This window comes from Pseudophryne corroboree, chromosome 6, assembly GCF_028390025.1.
Source record: "Pseudophryne corroboree isolate aPseCor3 chromosome 6, aPseCor3.hap2, whole genome shotgun sequence".
Classification (NCBI taxonomy): domain Eukaryota; kingdom Metazoa; phylum Chordata; class Amphibia; order Anura; family Myobatrachidae; genus Pseudophryne; species Pseudophryne corroboree.
Genome location: NC_086449.1, coordinates 531,563,983 through 531,582,289, shown reverse-complemented (window position 1 = coordinate 531,582,289; position 18,307 = coordinate 531,563,983). Strand labels below are relative to the sequence as shown.

The 18,307-nt window shown below is 47.6% G+C and overlaps 1 protein-coding gene across 1 annotated transcript in view; it reads right to left on the bottom strand.

The window, feature by feature from the left end:
• Positions 1-5,681: 5,681 nt before the first annotated feature.
• The window catches only part of FGD6 (FYVE, RhoGEF and PH domain containing 6), a 225,393-nt gene continuing 212,767 nt past the window's right edge, over positions 5,682-18,307 (bottom strand). Inside the window, exons 20-21 of the mRNA XM_063927602.1 lie at positions 13,113-13,261; positions 5,682-6,040 (exon numbers count right to left, since the gene is read on the bottom strand). Of these exons, the coding sequence (XP_063783672.1) occupies positions 6,004-6,040; positions 13,113-13,261 (186 nt within the window). The 3' untranslated portion in view covers positions 5,682-6,003. The remainder of the gene's footprint in view (positions 6,041-13,112; positions 13,262-18,307) is intronic.

Sequence of the window (18,307 nt, the reverse complement as noted above, 5' to 3'; positions counted from 1 at the left end):
AAAGACAGAATATCCTTCATGCATCAATAAGGTCAGCTATATCTGATCATCATATGGGGTATTTGAATTCATCTTGTGTAGTCTGTAACATGGATGTATCTACCCTGGTTTTAAAAGCCTGGCTATTTGTAAAAGCTGCTGAAACCAAGCCATAAGGAGGGAGCTGCATGTATGGGTTAATAGTGTAACCTATTCCCGGGGGGTGGAACTGCAGGTGCTAATCTGCCAGCAATTGCAGACAAGGTCTGTGCGACCACACCCCTCTTGCATGGCGTTGCCCCTCATAAGTAAGATACTGAGCTATTCCATGTAAAATCACTATACCAGATAAGCATGTTAAGGGTGTAGGGCCCTGTAAAGTATCCTCGTCACTTTTGCCGCTCACAAAGTAAATAATCAATTTTTACAAATACTACACTCTTTTGTGACTGAAAATCACTTATATAGATATAGAAGTGATATCAATCTGACCACAATCCGTATACCTGATTTGAGGTTCAGAAACAATACTGACAGACATATAAAAGTCAGCCATCACACTAGTAGTCAGCACATGTTAAATATTAGACATTGTAATATGAGAATATAATCAATCACAAACATTACTTTACAAGTAAGTAGGAGTACAATTACTGTATTTGTGTTATTGTAACAGCTCTTATAACAAGTATTTGAGACATTATTATGCAGAAAACAACAGTACTGTACAGGCCTCATATGCAATGTGTACCAAAATTAACAATTCATACAAGTAGAAAGAATTTTAGGACTGTATAACCCTTTCTCAGTAGAGTGGGATACAGGGAGACTCACCACACTTCCATGATCGCTCAATACGCTCGAAAGACGCTGAGTGGATTCAGACGCTACTAGTGTACACTGCCGCTCTGATAACTGATGAGAGACACAGACGCTCACTAACGGACACAGACGCTCAGTGAACGATAAGTGTATGCAGACGCTACGGTCTGCAACTTGGTCTAGGCAGCAACTCTAGTGTACACAACAGCAGCATCTAAGCTGCGACCGAGTACTCTCGTGGTAGCGTCTGAGACGGAAGTGGGGTCATTAGTTCATGGACGGGAGACGCGCGGAAACTGGTCATGAACTTGGGGGAGGGGCGACCAGGAGAGCGTCTAACTCCCCCCGTTGACTTAAACTCTAAGGATCGCGGCCTCAACCTAGTCCTGGCGCCTATGATCCCTAAAGCATAGCGCTGTTGCACTTAAGAGTGGCGGCGCATCAACCACTGTTTGTAGTCTCCTCCAATACAGTGAAGCTGTGTCCGGAACCCCCTAGTAAGAGGAAACCGATGACTTACCTTCTCCCCATGCTCCGGCCATAGACTGGTAACGTCTGCTGGACCTGCTAGAATCATCCGACACAGACGCCCGCAGAGACAGCACTCGACCCGGTGGAGAGTTGTTGGAGCGACTCTTTCTAGCATGCATTTAAGACGCTGTTAAGAAAAGTCACTAAAGTAAACATAGTAAGACTATAAAAATAAAAATAAGAATTTACTTACCGATAATTCTATTTCTCGTAGTCCGTAGTGGATGCTGGGGACTCCGTCAGGACCATGGGGAATAGCGGCTCCGCAGGAGACAGGGCACAAAAATAAAGCTTTAGGATTAGGTGGTGTGTACTGGCTCCTCCCCCTATGACCCTCCTCCAAGCCTCAGTTAGGATACTGTGCCCGGACGAGCGTACACAATAAGGAAGGATATTGAATCCCGGGTAAGACTCATACCAGCCACACCAATCACACCGTACAACTTGTGATCTGAACCCAGTTAACAGTATGACAACGTAGGAGCCTCTGAACAGACGGCTCACAACAATAACAACCCGAATTTGTTTGTAACAATAACTATGTACAAGTATTGCAGACAATCCGCACTTGGGATGGGCGCCCAGCATCCACTACGGACTACGAGAAATAGAATTATCGGTAAGTAAATTCTTATTTTCTCTAACGTCCTAAGTGGATGCTGGGGACTCCGTCAGGACCATGGGGATTATACCAAAGCTCCCAAACGGGCGGGAGAGTGCGGATGACTCTGCAGCACCGAATGAGAGAACTCAAGGTCCTCCTCAGCCAGGGTATCAAATTTGTAGAATTTTGCAAACGTGTTTGCCCCTGACCAAGTAGCAGCTCGGCAGAGTTGTAATGCCGAGACCCCCCGGGCAGCCACCCAGGATGAGCCCACTTTCCTTGTGGAATGGGCCTTGACAGATTTAGGTTGTGGCAAGCCTGCCACAGAATGTGCAAGTTGAATTGTGCTACAAATCCAACGAGCAATCGTCTGCTTAGAAGCAGGAGCACCCATCTTGTTGGGTGCATACAATATAAACAGTGAGTCAGACTTTCTGACTCCCGCCGTTCTTGAAATATATATTTTCAATGCCCGGACCACGTCCAACAACTTGGAATCCTCCAAATCGTTAGTAGCCGCAGGCACCACAATAGGCTGGTTCAGGTGAAACGCTGACACCACCTTAGGCAGAAAATGAGGACGCGTCCGCAGTTCTGCCCTGTCCGTATGGAAAATCAGATATGGGCTCTTATATGATAAAGCCGCCAATTCTGATACTCTCCTGGCTAAAGCCAGGGCCAGTAGCATGGTTACTTTCCATGTAAGATACTTCAACTCCACCGATTTGAGCGGCTCAAACCAATGGGATTTGAGAAAATCCAAGACTACATTAAGATCCCACGGTGCCACTGGGGGCACAACCGGGGGCTGTATATGTAGTACTCCTTTTACAAAAGTCTGGACTTCAGGAACTGAAGCTAATTCTTTCTGGAAGAAAATCGACAGGGCCGAAATTTGAACCTTAATGGACCCCAATTTGAGGCCCATAGACAATCCTGTTTGCAGGAAATGTAGGAATCGACCCAGTTGAAATTCCTCCGTGGGGGCCTTCCTGGCCTCACACCACGCAACATATTTTCTCCAAATGCGGTGATAATGTTGTGCAGTCACCTCCTTCCTGGCTTTTACCAGTGTAGGAATGACCTCTTCCGGAATGCCTTTTTCCCTTAGAATTCGGCGTTCAACCGCCATGCCGTCAAACGCAGCCGCGGTAAGTCTTGGAATAGACACGGTCCCTGCTGAAGCAGGTCCCGTCTTAGAGGTAGAGGCCACGGATCCTCCGTGAGCATCTCTTGAAGTTCCGGGTACCAAGTTCTTCTTGGCCAATCCGGAGCCACTAGTATCGTTCTTACTCCCTTTTGCCATATAATTCTCAGTACTCGTTTGGAATCCGCATCACCTGACCACTGTCGCGTCCATAAACTCCTTCTGGCAGATATGGACATCGCATTTACTCTCGATGCCAGAGTGCAAATATCTCTCTGCGCATCTCGCATATAAAGGAAAGCATCCTTTAATTGCTCTATAGTCAATAAAATACTGTCCCTATCCAGGGTATTAATATTTTCAGTCAGGGAATCCAACCAGACGACCCCAGCACTGCACATCCAGGCTGAGGCGATGGCTGGTCGCAGTATAACACCAGTATGTGTGTATATACTTTTTAGGGTAGTTTCCAGTCTCCTATCCGCTGGATCCCTGAGGGCGGCCGTATCAGGAGACGGTAACGCCACTTGTTTTGATAAGCGTGTGAGCGCCTTATCCACCCTAGGGGGTGTTTCCCAGCGCGCCCTAACCTCTGGCGGGAAAGGGTATAATGCTAATAACTTTTTTGAAATTAGCATTTTTCTATCTGGGTTAACCCACGCTTCATCACATACATCATTTAATTCCTCTGATTCAGGAAAAACTACAGGTAGTTTTTTCACCCCCCACATAATACCCCTTTTTGTGGTACTTGCAGTATCAGAGATATGCAAAGCCTCCTTCATTGCCGTGATCATATAACGTGTGGCCCTACTTGAAAATACGTTTGTTTCATCACCGTCGACACTAGATTCAGTGTCTGTGTCTGGGTCTGTGTCGACCGACTGAGGTAAAGGGCGCTTTACAGCCCCTGACGGTGTCTGAGACGCCTGGGCAGGTACTAACTGGTTTGCCGGCCGTCTCATGTCGTCAACTGATTTTTGTAATGTGCTGACATTATCACGTAATTCCATAAACAAAGCCATCCATTCCGGTGTCGACTCCCTGGGGGGTGACATCACCATTATCGGCAATTGCTCTGCCTCCACACCAACATCGTCCTCATACATGTCGACACACACGTACCGACACACAGCAGACACACAGGGAATGCTCTTATCGAAGACAGGACCCTACTAGCCCTTTGGGGAGACAGAGGGAGAGTTTGCCAGCACACACCCAAGCGCTATAATATATATGGGAACAACCTTATATAAGTGTTGTTCCTTATAGCAGCTTAAATATATCCAATATATCGCCAAAAAATGCCCCCCCTCTCTGTTTTACCCTGTTTCTGTAGTGCAGTGCAGGGGAGAGTCCTGGGAGCCTTCCTCACAGCGGAGCTGAGCAGGAAAATGGCGCTGTGTGCTGAGGAGAATAAGCCCCGCCCCCTATTTCGGCGGGCTTTCCTCCCGTAGTTTTAGATAACTGGCATGGGTTAAATACATACATATAGCCTCAATGGCTATATGTGATGTATTATTTTGCCATAAGGTATTAAAATATTGCTGCCCAGGGCGCCCCCAGCAGCGCCCTGCACCCTCCGTGACCGCTTGGTGTGAAGTGTGTGACAACAATGGCGCACAGCTGCAGTGCTGTGCGCTACCTTCATGAAGACTAAAGAGCCTTCTGCCGCCTGTTTCCGGACCTTCAATCTTCAGCATCTGTAAGGGGGGTCGGCGGCGCGGCTCCGGGACGAACCCCAGGGTGAGACCTGTGTTCCGACTCCCTCTGGAGCTAATGGTGTCCAGTAGCCTAAGAATCCAATCCATCCTGCACGCAGGTGAGTTGAAATTCTCTCCCCTAAGTCCCTCGATGCAGTGAGCCTGTTGCCAGCAGGACTCACTGAAAATAAAAAACCTAAAAAAACTTTTTCTAAGCAGCTCTTTAGGAGAGCCACCTAGATTGCACCCTGCTCGGACGGGCACAAAAACCTAACTGAGGCTTGGAGGAGGGTCATAGGGGGAGGAGCCAGTACACACCACCTAATCCTAAAGCTTTATTTTTGTGCCCTGTCTCCTGCGGAGCCGCTATTCCCCATGGTCCTGACGGAGTCCCCAGCATCCACTTAGGACGTTAGAGAAATAATAAAAGCTTCAGGCTGCTATTAACTGCAGCCCTGTGACCATGGTCCAGCTCCTGCCGCACTAAACCAAAAACTGATTTGACTGAGTCAGTGGGCGGGATTATATGGAGAAGCCCCGATGCATCCTGGGAGGCCAGAAAGCTTGTGACTGTTTGGTGCCATTTCCGCTGTCGCTCCGGCATATCCCAATGTTATCCTGTGGATAACCTGTGGACCCAGCCGGAGAAATATAAAAATTTGTGCAAACTAAATCTAGCCATCACAAGAATGGACATGGCAGCCTAGTGGAAAAGTGGCTAACATTTTGATAAATATCTCTGGAGTATAATGTATAAAACTTGTCCATGGGAGGTCGAGACAAATGCTATGTTCTCTCTTATGTGCTTCAAATTCTGTTGTGTGATAAGTGACCGTTTTGTCTTAAAGGAGGGTTCACATACAAATGTCGAAGGATAAACTGACCACACCACGTCTAAGCTCTCAGAGTTTATGTAAGAATAGTACTGTATGTATAAAAACAAAAAATCACTGTGGACAGTGCAAATAAAAAATATACATCTATCTATGTACATGTACTGCAAGGCATAGAGTGTGTCTGCGAGCTTTTGGAATACATATGACAGTCAACGTCTGTGTTTTAATAAATAATATATACAAAAGTTGCATTAAACTATTTTACAAACATAAGACTATGAATTGAAAACAAGAAATGACGTAGCTGAAATAAAAGAAAATATGCATGACTGAAAAACATGATGGCAGACTGTAGTGTACGTGTCACAAGTGCAAATGTTATCACAATACTGTTCCCTCTTGAAATGCTTCAATCCACCTAGAAGAGAAGAAAGAAAAAAATAAGATTTTACTCACCGGTAAATCTATTTCTCGTAGTCCGTAGTGGATGCTGGGAACTCCGTAAGGACCATGGGGAATAGACGGGCTCCGCAGGAGACTGGGCACTCTATAAGAAAGATTTGGTACTATCTGGTGTGCACTGGCTCCTCCCTCTATGCCCCTCCTCCAGACCTCAGTTAGGATACTGTGCCCGGAAGAGCTGACACAATAAGGAAGGATTTTGAATCCCGGGTAAGACTCATACCAGCCACACCAATCACACCGTATAACTCGTGATACTATACCCAGTTAACAGTATGAAATATAACTGAGCCTCTCAACAGATGGCTCAACAATAACCCTTTAGTTAGGCAATAACTATATACAAGTATTGCAGACAATCCGCACTTGGGATCGGCGCCCAGCATCCACTACGGACTACGAGAAATAGATTTACCGGTGAGTAAAATCTTATTTTCTCTGACGTCCTAGTGGATGCTGGGAACTCCGTAAGGACCATGGGGATTATACCAAAGCTCCCAAACGGGCGGGAGAGTGCGGATGACTCTGCAGCACCGAATGAGAGAACTCAAGGTCCTCCTCAGCCAGGGTATCAAATTTGTAGAATTTTGCAAACGTGTTTGCCCCTGACCAAGTAGCAGCTCGGCAAAGTTGTAAAGCCGAGACCCCTCGGGCAGCCGCCCAAGATGAGCCCACCTTCCTTGTGGAATGGGCTTTTACTGATTTAGGATGCGGCAATCCAGCCGCAGAATGCGCCAGCTGAATTGTGCTACAAATCCAGCGAGCAATAGTCTGCTTAGAAGCAGGAGCACCTATTTTGTTGGGTGCATACAGGATAAAAAACGAGTCAGTTTTCCTGACTCCCGCCATCCTGGAAACATAAATTTTCAAGGCCCTGACTACGTCCAGTAACTTGGAATCTTCCAAGTCCCTAGTAGCCGCAGGCACTACAATAGGTTGGTTCAAGTGAAAAGCTGATACCACCTTAGGGAGAAACTGGGGACGAGTCCTCAATTCTGCCCTATCCATATGGAAAATCAGATAAGGGCTTTTACATGACAAAGCCGCCAATTCTGACACCCGCCTGGCCGAAGCCAAGGCCAATAACATGACCACTTTCCACGTGAGATATTTCAAATCCACAGTTTTAAGTGGCTCAAACCAATGTGATTTCAGGAAACTCAACACCACATTGAGATCCCAAGGTGCCACAGGAGGCACAAAAGGGGGTTGAATATGAAGCACTCCCTTTACAAAAGTCTGAACTTCAGGCAGTGAAGCCAGTTCTTTCTGGAAGAAAATCGACAGAGCCGAAATCTGGACCTTAATGGAACCCAATTTTAGGCCCATAGTCACTCCCGACTGTAGGAAGTGCAGAAAACGACCCAGCTGAAATTCCTCTGTAGGGGCCTTCCTGGCCTCACACCACGCAACATATTTCCGCCAAATACGGTGATAATGGTTTGCGGTTACTTCTTTCCTGGCTTTTATCAGCGTAGGAATGACTTCCTCCGGAATGCCCTTTTCCTTTAGGATCCGGAATTCAACCGCCATGCCGTCAAACGCAGCCGCGGTAAGTCTTGGAACAGACAGGGCCCCTGCTGTAGCAGATCCTATCTGAGCGGTAGAGGCCATGGGTCCTCTGATATCATTTCTTGAAGTTCTGGGTACCAAGCTCTTCTTGGCCAATCCGGAACCACGAGTATCGTTCTTACTCCTCGCCTTCTTATTATTCTCAGTACCTTTGGTATGAGAGGCAGAGGAGGGAACACATAAACCGACTGGTACACCCACGGTGTCACTAGAGCGTCCACAGCTATCGCCTGAGGGTCCCTTGACCTGGCGCAATATCTCTTTAGCTTTTTGTTGAGGCGGGACGCCATCATGTCCACCTGTGGCCTTTCCCAACGGTTTACCAACAGTTGGAAGACTTCTGGATGAAGTCCCCACTCTCCCGGGTGTAGGTCGTGTCTGCTGAGGAAGTCTGCTTCCCAGTTGTCCACTCCCGGAATGAACACTGCTGACAGTGCTAGTACGTGATTTTCCGCCCATCGGAGAATCCTTGTGGCTTCTGCCATCGCCATCCTGCTTCTTGTGCCGCCCTGTCGGTTTACATGGGCGACTGCCGTGATGTTGTCTGATTGGATCAGTACCGGCTGGTTTTGAAGCAGGGGCCTTGCCTGACTTAGGGCATTGTAAATGGCCCTCAGTTCCAGAATATTTATGTGTAGGGACGACTCCTGACTTGACCAAAGTCCCTGGAAATTTCTTCCCTGTGTGACTGCCCCCCAGCCTCGAAGGCTGGCATCCGTGGTCACCAGGACCCAGTCCTGTATGCCGAATCTGCGGCCCTCTAGAAGATGAGCACTCTGCAGCCACCACAGTAGAGACACCCTGGTCCTTGGAGACAGGGTTATCAGTCGATGCATCTGAAGATGCGATCCCGACCACTTGTCCAAGAGGTCCCACTGGAAGGTCCTTGCATGGAACCTGCCGAATGGAATTGCTTCGTATGAAGCCACCATTTTTCCCAGGACTCGTGTGCAGTGATGCACCGATACCCGTTTTGGTTTCAGGAGGTCTCTGACTAGAGATGACAGCTCCTTGGCTTTCTCCTGCGGGAGAAACACTTTTTTCTGTTCTGTGTCCAGAATCATCCCCAGGAACAGTAGGCGTGTGGAAGGAACCAGCTGTGACTTTGGAATGTTTAGAATCCAGCCATGCTGTTGTAGCACTTCCCGAGATAGTGCTACTCCGACCAGCAACTGCTCCTTGGACCTCGCCTTTATTAGGAGATCGTCCAAGTACGGGATAATTAAAACTCCCTTTTTTCGAAGGAGTATCATCATTTCTGCCATTACCTTGGTAAACACCCTCGGTGCCGTGGACAGTCCAAACGGCAGTGTCTGGAATTGGTAATGGCAATCCTGTACCACAAATCTGAGGTACTCCTGGTGAGGAAGGTAAATGGGGACATGCAGGTAAGCATCCTTGATGTCCAGGGATACCATGTAATCCCCCTCGTCCAGGCTTGCAATAACCGCCCTGAGCGATTCCATCTTGAACTTGAATCTTTTTATGTATGTGTTCAAGGATTTCAAATTTAAAATGGGTCTCACTGAACCGTCCGGTTTCGGTACCACAAACAGTGTGGAATAGTAACCCAGTCCTTGTTGAAGTAGGGGTACCTTGACTATCACCTGCTGGGAATACAGCTTGTGGATTGCCTCTAGCACAGCCTCCCTGCCCGAGGGAGTTGTCGGCAAGGCCGATTTGAGGAAACGGCGGGGGGGAGACGCCTCGAATTCCAGCTTGTACCCCTGAGATACTACTTGAAGGATCCAGGGATCCACCCGTGAGCGAACCCACTGATCGCTGAAATTTTTGAGGCGGCCCCCCACCGTACCTGGCTCCGCCTGTGGAGCCCCACCGTCATGCGGCGGATTTGGAAGAAGCGGGGGAGGACTTTTGTTCCTGGGAACCTGCTGTTTGTTGCAGCTTTTTTCCCCTTCCTCTGCCTCTAGACAGAAAGGACCCGCCTTTTCCCCGCCTGTTTTTCTGGGGTCTAAAGGACTGTACCTGATAATACGGCGCTTTCTTAGGCTGTGAGGGGACATGGGGCAAAAATGCTGACTTCCCAGCTGTTGCTGTGGAAACAAGGTCTGAGAGACCATCCCCGAATAACTCCTCACCCTTATAAGGCAAAACTTCCATGTGCCTTTTTGAATCTGCATCCCCTGTCCACTGCCGAGTCCATAAGCCTCTCCTAGCAGAAATGGACAATGCACTTATTCTAGATGCCAGCCGGCAGATCTCCCTCTGTGCATCTCTCATGTATAAGACTGAGTCTTTTATATGCTCTACGGTTAGCAATATAGTGTCCCTGTCTAGGGTGTCAATATTTTCCGACAGGGAATCTGACCAAGCAGCAGCAGCACTGCACATCCACGCTGAAGCAATAGCTGGTCTCAGTATAACACCAGTGTGTGTATATATAGACTTCAGGATAGCCTCCTGCTTTCTATCAGCAGGTTCCTTTAGGGCGGCCGTATCCGGAGACGGTAGTGCCACCTTTTTTGACAAACGTGTGAGCGCTTTATCCACCCTAGGGGGAGTTTCCCAACGTGACCTATCCTCTGGCGAGAAAGGGAACGCCATTAGTAATTTTTTTGAAATCACCAATTTTTTATCGGGGAAAGCCCACGCTTCTTCACACACTTCATTTAATTCTTCAGATGGGGGAAAAACTATTGGTAGTTTTTTCTCCCCAAACATAATACCCTTTTTTGAGGTACCTGGGTTTATATCAGAAATGTGTAATACCTCTTTCATTGCCTCAATCATGCAACGAATGGCCCTAGTGGACATTAAATTTGACTCATCGTCGTCGACACTGGTATCAGTATCCGTTTCGACATCTGTGTCTGCCATCTGAGGTAGTGGGCGCTTCAGAGCCCCTGATGGCCTTTGAGTTGTCTGGGCAGGCACGAGCTGAGAAGCCGGCTGTCCCGCGTTTGGCATGTCGTCAAATTTTTTATGTAAGGAGTCGACACTTGCACGTAATTCCTTCCATAAGTCCATCCACTCCGGTGTCTGCCCCGCAGGGGGTGACATCACATTTATAGGCATCTGCTCTGCCTCCACATAAGCCTCCTCATCAAACATGTCGACACAGCCGTACCGACACACCGCACACACACAGGGAATGCTCTTAAAGGAGACAGGACCCCACAAAAGCCCTTTGGGGAGACAGAGAGAGAGTATGCCAGCACACACCAGAGCGCTATATAATGCAGGGACTAACTGAATTATGTCCCCTTATAGCTGCTATAAGTTATACTGCGCCTAAATTTAGTGCCCCCCCTCTCTTCTTTACCCTTTCTGTAGTATAGACTGCAGGGGAGAGCCAGGGAGCTTCCTTCCAGCGGAACTGTGAGGGAGAAATGGCGCCAGTGTGCTGAGGGAGATGGCTCCGCCCCTTTTTCGGCTGACTTTTCTCCCGCTTTTTTTATGGATTCTGGCAGGGGTAATTACCACATATATAGCCTCTGGGGCTATATATTGTGGTTATTTTGCCAGCCAAGGTGTTTTTATTGCTGCTCAGGGCGCCCCCCCCCCCCCCCAGCGCCCTGCACCCTCAGTGACCGGAGTGTGAAGTGTGTATGAGGAGCAATGGCGCACAGCTGCAGTGCTGTGCGCTACCTTGGTGAAGACTGAAGTCTTCTGCCGCCGATTTTCCGGACCATCTTCATGCTTCTGGCTCTGTAAGGGGGACGGCGGCGCGGCTCCGGGAACGAACACCAAGGACGGGTCCTGCGGTCGATCCCTCTGGAGCTAACGGTGTCCAGTAGCCTAAGAAGCCCAAGCTAGCTGCAAGCAGGTAGGTTCGCTTCTTCTCCCCTTAGTCCCTCGTTGCAGTGAGCCTGTTGCCAGCAGGTCTCACTGTAAAATAAAAAAACCTAACATATACTTTCTTTCTAGGAGCTCAGGAGAGCCCCTAGTGTGCATCCAGCTCGGCCGGGCACAGAAATCTAACTGAGGTCTGGAGGAGGGGCATAGAGGGAGGAGCCAGTGCACACCAGATAGTACCAAATCTTTCTTATAGAGTGCCCAGTCTCCTGCGGAGCCCGTCTATTCCCCATGGTCCTTACGGAGTTCCCAGCATCCACTAGGACGTCAGAGAAATAACGTTTATTGACTTAATTTATAGTTTGTGTAGAAGATTCATAATACACTATACACTGACAGTGAGTGTAGTGTTGTTGCAGAAGTGCACGCTGTTAATAAAAATGGATTGGCCCAGCTACGTTTAAATCAACTCTAATCCTAAACTAAAAGTTACAACCTGTAACATTGACAAATACATATGCAAACAGGGGCCTATGTATCATGCTTTTTTCCCCATAAAATTATGTAGGTGAAGTTTCTGCATCATTTTATGGTTAGTGGTTATGTACCAATGGATGGTATTCAGGATGCCGGCTGTTGGGATCCCGGCGCTCAGTATACCGGCACCAGAATCCCGACACACGGGATACCGACAACTATTCTCCCTCTTGGGGGTCCACGACCCCCCTGGAGGGAGATTAAATAGCGTGCCACCATGCACACAGCGTGGCGATTGCAGCGAGCCCACAAGGGGCTCATTTGCGCTCGTCCAGCTGTCAGTATGCTGGCGGTCGGGATCCCGGCGCCGGTATGCTGGCCGCCGAGATCCTGGCCGCCGGCATACCATACTACACCCGTACCGATAGCATAATGTTAGAGATTTCAAAGAAATCTCTTGCAAAATGCTAATTGGCACTACAGATCACAGTCTCAATTATCATCATATATGTACAGTACTAAACCCTGAAAAGCTAAGCTTCTCAGAGTTCGGGCACATAAGTTTACACCATCTTCATATATAAACTCATTTTAGCTTATGGTAGCAGGAGAGAGATCCGCCTATCTCCCTCTCGCAGCCTCCATCTTGTGCCTGCCCCAAACCCGGAAGCTGACACTGTACATGTGTGGAAAACACTTTCAAAATGCAGGGGGGGGGGGGGGGATTGGGGGAAGTCTCCCTACATACATAGTGGAGATATTTACATCCACCAGGATACAGCGTGTTGATAATTATGGCAGTTCAGCGATTATTAATACATATGCCACTTGGGATCTTATCAGAACAGATGTGAGATCAAACTGTGATTATGGGTGGAGATCTTTTCCTACAGTTGGACTTCCTGACAGTAATCCCACTGAAGGAAATTGCAGCCAGCCTTCTTTAGTGGAAACATGGCTGATGAGAATAGCTCATACAGTCAGCTACATAGCAAATCTAAATCGAATTTCAAACATCTGAAATGCTGCTAGATTTAACATAGCCGGCATACCGTATCCAAAGCATTTTAAAAATGGATTATGTGGATAAATGCACTGTACAAATACAGTGAAACTGCAGGACTTTAAAGGCGGAAGCAGATGCAAGTTTCACTAGGTGACACTAAACTATAACAGTATACTTAGGCAAGGGATAGCCTGTTTATGTGAGATATTACACATACCTTTCAGTAGTGTTGGCATCATCAGCTCTGAAAACATAAAATAAAGTATTTTTGTGCAATAGATGAATGACTTTCATGTCAGTGCTGTCTTCTTTTACAACTTTTACTGTAAATCCCAGTAGTGGCTGGCTCTCCAAGGCTGCAATGTCCTAAAATGATAAAAGACAACTCACAGTTTGGACATCCACTTAGAACATGCTAGATTCTGTTCTTCTGATGTATTATTTTTTGTGTGTGTGTGTGTGTGTGTGTGTGTGTGTGTGTGTGTGTGTGTATAAATAATTGGTACTTTGATGAGCACTCACTGGTATGTTCCCTGTAAAGACTTGTCCATCTCCAGGTGCCGTTATTTCTATTCAGAAACAGTAAATTGGGAACAGGTAGCAATATTGCTATACGCAGTGGATACATTTGTACGGGAGGCAATCATTTTACTGGATGTCGGTGGTGGTGTATTTCACCGGGTGCCGGGATCCCGGCATTGGTATCCTGACATCCGGGATCCCGACACCCAGTGAAATACACCACCACCCGTCCACGCCACCACCCGAGGGGGAATATGACCCTGTGGCGACCGAAGGTCACCACCGGGCCCAAAGCTTTGCAGGCGCAGCGAGCCCACGAGGAGACACACTGCACTCGCTGCCGGTATCCTGGCTGTCAGGATCTCGGCGTCAGCCAGGATATCACACTGATCCATGCCTTGATAAAGAGTTATCTACTCGAAACGCGTTGGCTGAGGAGGCATTACCAGGGAGGACACTGTGCTAACTCCAGAGGCAGGTAGGACTCAAGCAATTTGATCATTATTGTCCCCTCTCATTGGGGTTCCATTGGCCAGAATAGGGTGCAGTTTATACCGGATTTCTGCTCTCTCCAAATTTGGGTCCTACCCCTCCTGGAAGAAAGCACCTTCCCCCATGTAATGCTTGCATAATGTGTTTTACTTGTTTTTTATCAGGATTTTATTTGTTTGTTCAGTGTGTGCAAATAAATAAATTTTTCATGTTAACCACGCTGCTTCTGAGAATCGGTCTGACACACAAAATATACCATTATATGAGGATCCATGTAATTTTAATCGTGAGTGGATGGTACGATTTAATCTCTTGACAATTTTGAAGATACCTTTATATGCATCAACACACCCCTTTTTGTTGTAAGTTAGGTGTGTTATTATAAAAAGATATTCCTTACCAGTAATGGTTTTAAAGCATCTGCTAGATACAGGAGAGAATATTGGTTTATCCATATAGAAAGATACCTTTACACGCTTGACAGTGTAAGTGAGGCACGCAATTTGAAGTGTACATTTGAAGAATGTTTTCACTAAAAATTTTATATCAATACTATGATTGTGAAGAGATCACTGCACATGATATTTCTTCATGTTATATCTTTCATATATCTATGAGCGACTAATTCACTGTTTGAAGCAACAACTTCATTAGAAGAAAGAAAGGTTTTACATCAGCTGAGTACCATTAGCTACTAGGTACTTCATTACTCCTATCCACCTAGTGGTAGTGCAGTCTTCTTCACACCCCTTCTATTCACACTATTGCTACTCTGGACCATTTTGGGGTAGGTCCATTAGTGAAGACAGAAGCCAGCCACCATTCTTTGAAGCACCCGTAAGAACTTCCACTTTACCTATACATCATACTGATCCCGTTTGTACATATACAATATTTACCAGGGTTTCCAAACTCTCACTACAGTCCAGGTTTTAAGGATATACATGCTTGAGTCCAGATGGTTAAATCAAATTAACTGAGGTACTAATTAAGTCGCTTGTGCTCAAGTATGGTTATCCTTAAATCCTGGACTGTGATGACAGAGCTTAGGAAACTGCTATATACAATAACTCAGTGGTTCTCAAACTCGGTCCGCAGGACCCCAAACAGTTCACGTTTTTCCCATGTCACCTAGCAGGTGCACAGGTGTATGTATTACTCACTGACACTGAGGACCTGGAAAACATGCACTGTTTGCATGGGGTCCTGAGGGCCAAGTTTTAGAACCAATGCAATAAATAAAATGAAAGAAAATAAGATTTTACTTACCGATAAATCTATTTTTCGTAGTCCGTAGTGGATGCTGGGACTCCGTCAGGACCATGGGGAATAGCGGCTCCGCAGGAGACAGGGCACAAAATTTTAAAGTTTGACCACTAGGTGGTGTGTACTGGCTCCTCCCCCTATGACCCTCCTCCAAGCCTCAGTTAGGATACTGTGCCCGGACGAGCGTACACAATAAGGAAGGATTTTGAATCCCGGGTAAGACTCATACCAGCCACACCAATCACACCGTACAACTTGTGATCTGAACCCAGTTAACAGTATGACAAACGTAGGAGCCTCTGAACAGACGGCTCACAACAATAACAACCCGATTTTTTTGTAACAATAACTATGTACAAGTATTGCAGACAATCCGCACTTGGGATGGGCGCCCAGCATCCACTACGGACTACGAGAAATAGATTTATCGGTAAGTAAAATCTTATTTTCTCTGACGTCCTAGTGGATGCTGGGACTCCGTCAGGACCATGGGGATTATACCAAAGCTCCCAAACGGGCGGGAGAGTGCGGATGACTCTGCAGCACCGAATGAGAGAACTCCAGGTCCTCCTTAGCCAGGGTATCAAATTTGTAGAATTTTACAAACGTGTTCTCCCCTGACCACGTAGCTGCTCGGCAGAGTTGTAATGCCGAGACCCCTCGGGCAGCCGCCCAAGATGAGCCCACCTTCCTTGTGGAATGGGCCTTGACAGATTTAGGCTGTGGCAGGCCTGCCACAGAATGTGCAAGTTGAATTGTGCTACAAATCCAACGAGCAATCGTCTGCTTAGAAGCAGGAGCACCCAGCTTGTTGGGTGCATAAAGTATAAACAGCGAGTCAGATTTTCTGACTCCAGCCGTCCTTGAAATATATATTTTCAATGCTCTGACAACGTCCAGCAACTTGGAATCCTCCAAATCGCTAGTAGCCGCAGGCACCACAATAGGCTGGTTCAGGTGAAACGCTGAAACCACCTTAGGCAGAAAGTGAGGACGCGTCCGCAGTTCTGCCCTGTCCGAATGGAAAATCAGATATGGGCTTTTATACGATAAAGCCGCCAATTCTGACACTCTCCTGGCTGAAGCCAGGGCCAGTAGCATGGTTACTTTCCATGTAAGATATTTCAAATCCATCGATTTGAGTGGCTCAAACCAATGGGATTTGAGAAAATCCAAAACTACATTAAGATCCCACGGTGCCACTGGGGGCACAACCGGGGGCTGTATATGTAGTACTCCTTTTACAAAAGTCTGGACTTCAGGAATTGAAGCCAATTCTTTCTGGAAGAAAATCGACAGGGCCGAAATTTGAACCTTAATGGACCCTAATTTGAGGCCCATAGACAATCCTGTTTGCAGGAAATGTAGGAATCGACCCAGTTGAAATTCCTCCGTCGGTGCCTTCCTGGCCTCACACCACGCAACATATTTTCTCCAAATGCGGTGATAATGTTGTGCAGTCACCTCCTTCCTGGCTTTGACCAGGGTAGGGATGACCTCTTCCGGAATGCCTTTTTTCCCTTAGGATTCGGCGTTCAACTGCCATGCCGTCAAACGCAGCCGCGGTAAGTCTTGGAATAGACACGGTCCCTGCTGAAGCAGGTCCCGTCTTAGAGGTAGAGGCCACGGATCTTCCGTGAGCATCTCCTGAAGTTCCGGGTACCAAGTTCTTCTTGGCCAATCCGGAGCCACGAGTATCGTTCTTACTCCCCTTTGCCGTATAATTCTCAGTACTTTTGGTATGAGAGGCAGAGGAGGAAACACATACACTGACTGGTACACCCATGGTGTTACCAGAGCGTCTACAGCTATTGCCTGAGGGTCTCTTGACCTGGCGCAATACCTGTCCAGTTTTTTGTTGAGGCGGGACGCCATCATGTCCACCATTGGTCTTTCCCAATGGACCACAATCATGTGGAAGACTTCTGGATGAAGTCCCCACTCTCCCGGGTGCAGATCGTGTCTGCTGAGGAAGTCTGCTTCCCAGTTGTCCACTCCCGGGATGAACACAGCTGACAGTGCTAACACATGATTTTCTGCCCAGCGGAGAATCCTTGCAGCTTCTGCCATTGCCCTCCTGCTTCTTGTGCCGCCCTGTCTGTTTACGTGGGCGACTGCCGTGATGTTGTCCGACTGAATCAACACCGGCTGACCCTGAAGCAGAGGTTTTGCCAGGCTTAGAGCATTGTAGATTGCTCTTAGCTCCAGTATATTTATGTGAAGAGACGTCTCCAGGCTTGACCACACGCCCTGGAAGTTTCTTCCCTGTGTGACCGCTCCCCAGCCTCTCAGGCTGGCATCCGTGGTCACTAGGACCCAGTTCTGTATGCCGAATCTGCGGCCCTCTAACAGATGAGCACTCTGCAACCACCATAGCAGAGACACTCTTGTCCTTGTGGACAATTTTATCCGCTGATGCATCTGCAGATGCGATCCGGACCATTTGTCCAGCAGATCCCACTGAAAAGTTCGTGCATGGAATCTGCCGAATGGAATCGCTTCGTAAGAAGCTACCATTTTTCCCAGGACTCTTGTGCATTGATGCACAGATACTTTTCCTGGTTTTAGGAGGTTCCTGACTAGATCGGATAACTCCCTGGCTTTCTCCTCCGGAAGAAATACCTTTTTCTGAACAGTGTCCAGAATCATCCCTAGGAACAACAGACGTGTCGTCGGGATCAGTTGGGATTTTGGAAAATTCAGAATCCACCCGTGTTGTTGGAGCACTACTTGGGTTAGTGCTACTCCGACCTCCAGCTGTTCTCTGGATCTTGCCCTTATCAGGAGATCGTCCAAGTAAGGGATAATTAAGACGCCTTCTCTTCGAAGAAGGATCATCATTTCGGCCATTACCTTGGTAAAGACCCGGGGTGCCGTGGACAATCCAAACGGCAGCGTCTGAAACTGATAATGACAGTTTTGGACCACTAACCTGAGGTACCCTTGGTGTAGGAGGGGTACCTTGACTATCACCTGCTGAGAATACAGCTTGTGAATGGCCTCCAATACCGTCGCCCTGTCGGAGGGAGACGTTGGCAAAGCAGACTTTAGGAAACGGCGAGGAGGGGACTTCTCGAATTCCAACCTGTAACCCTGAGATACTACCTGCAGGATCCAGGGGTCCACCTGCGA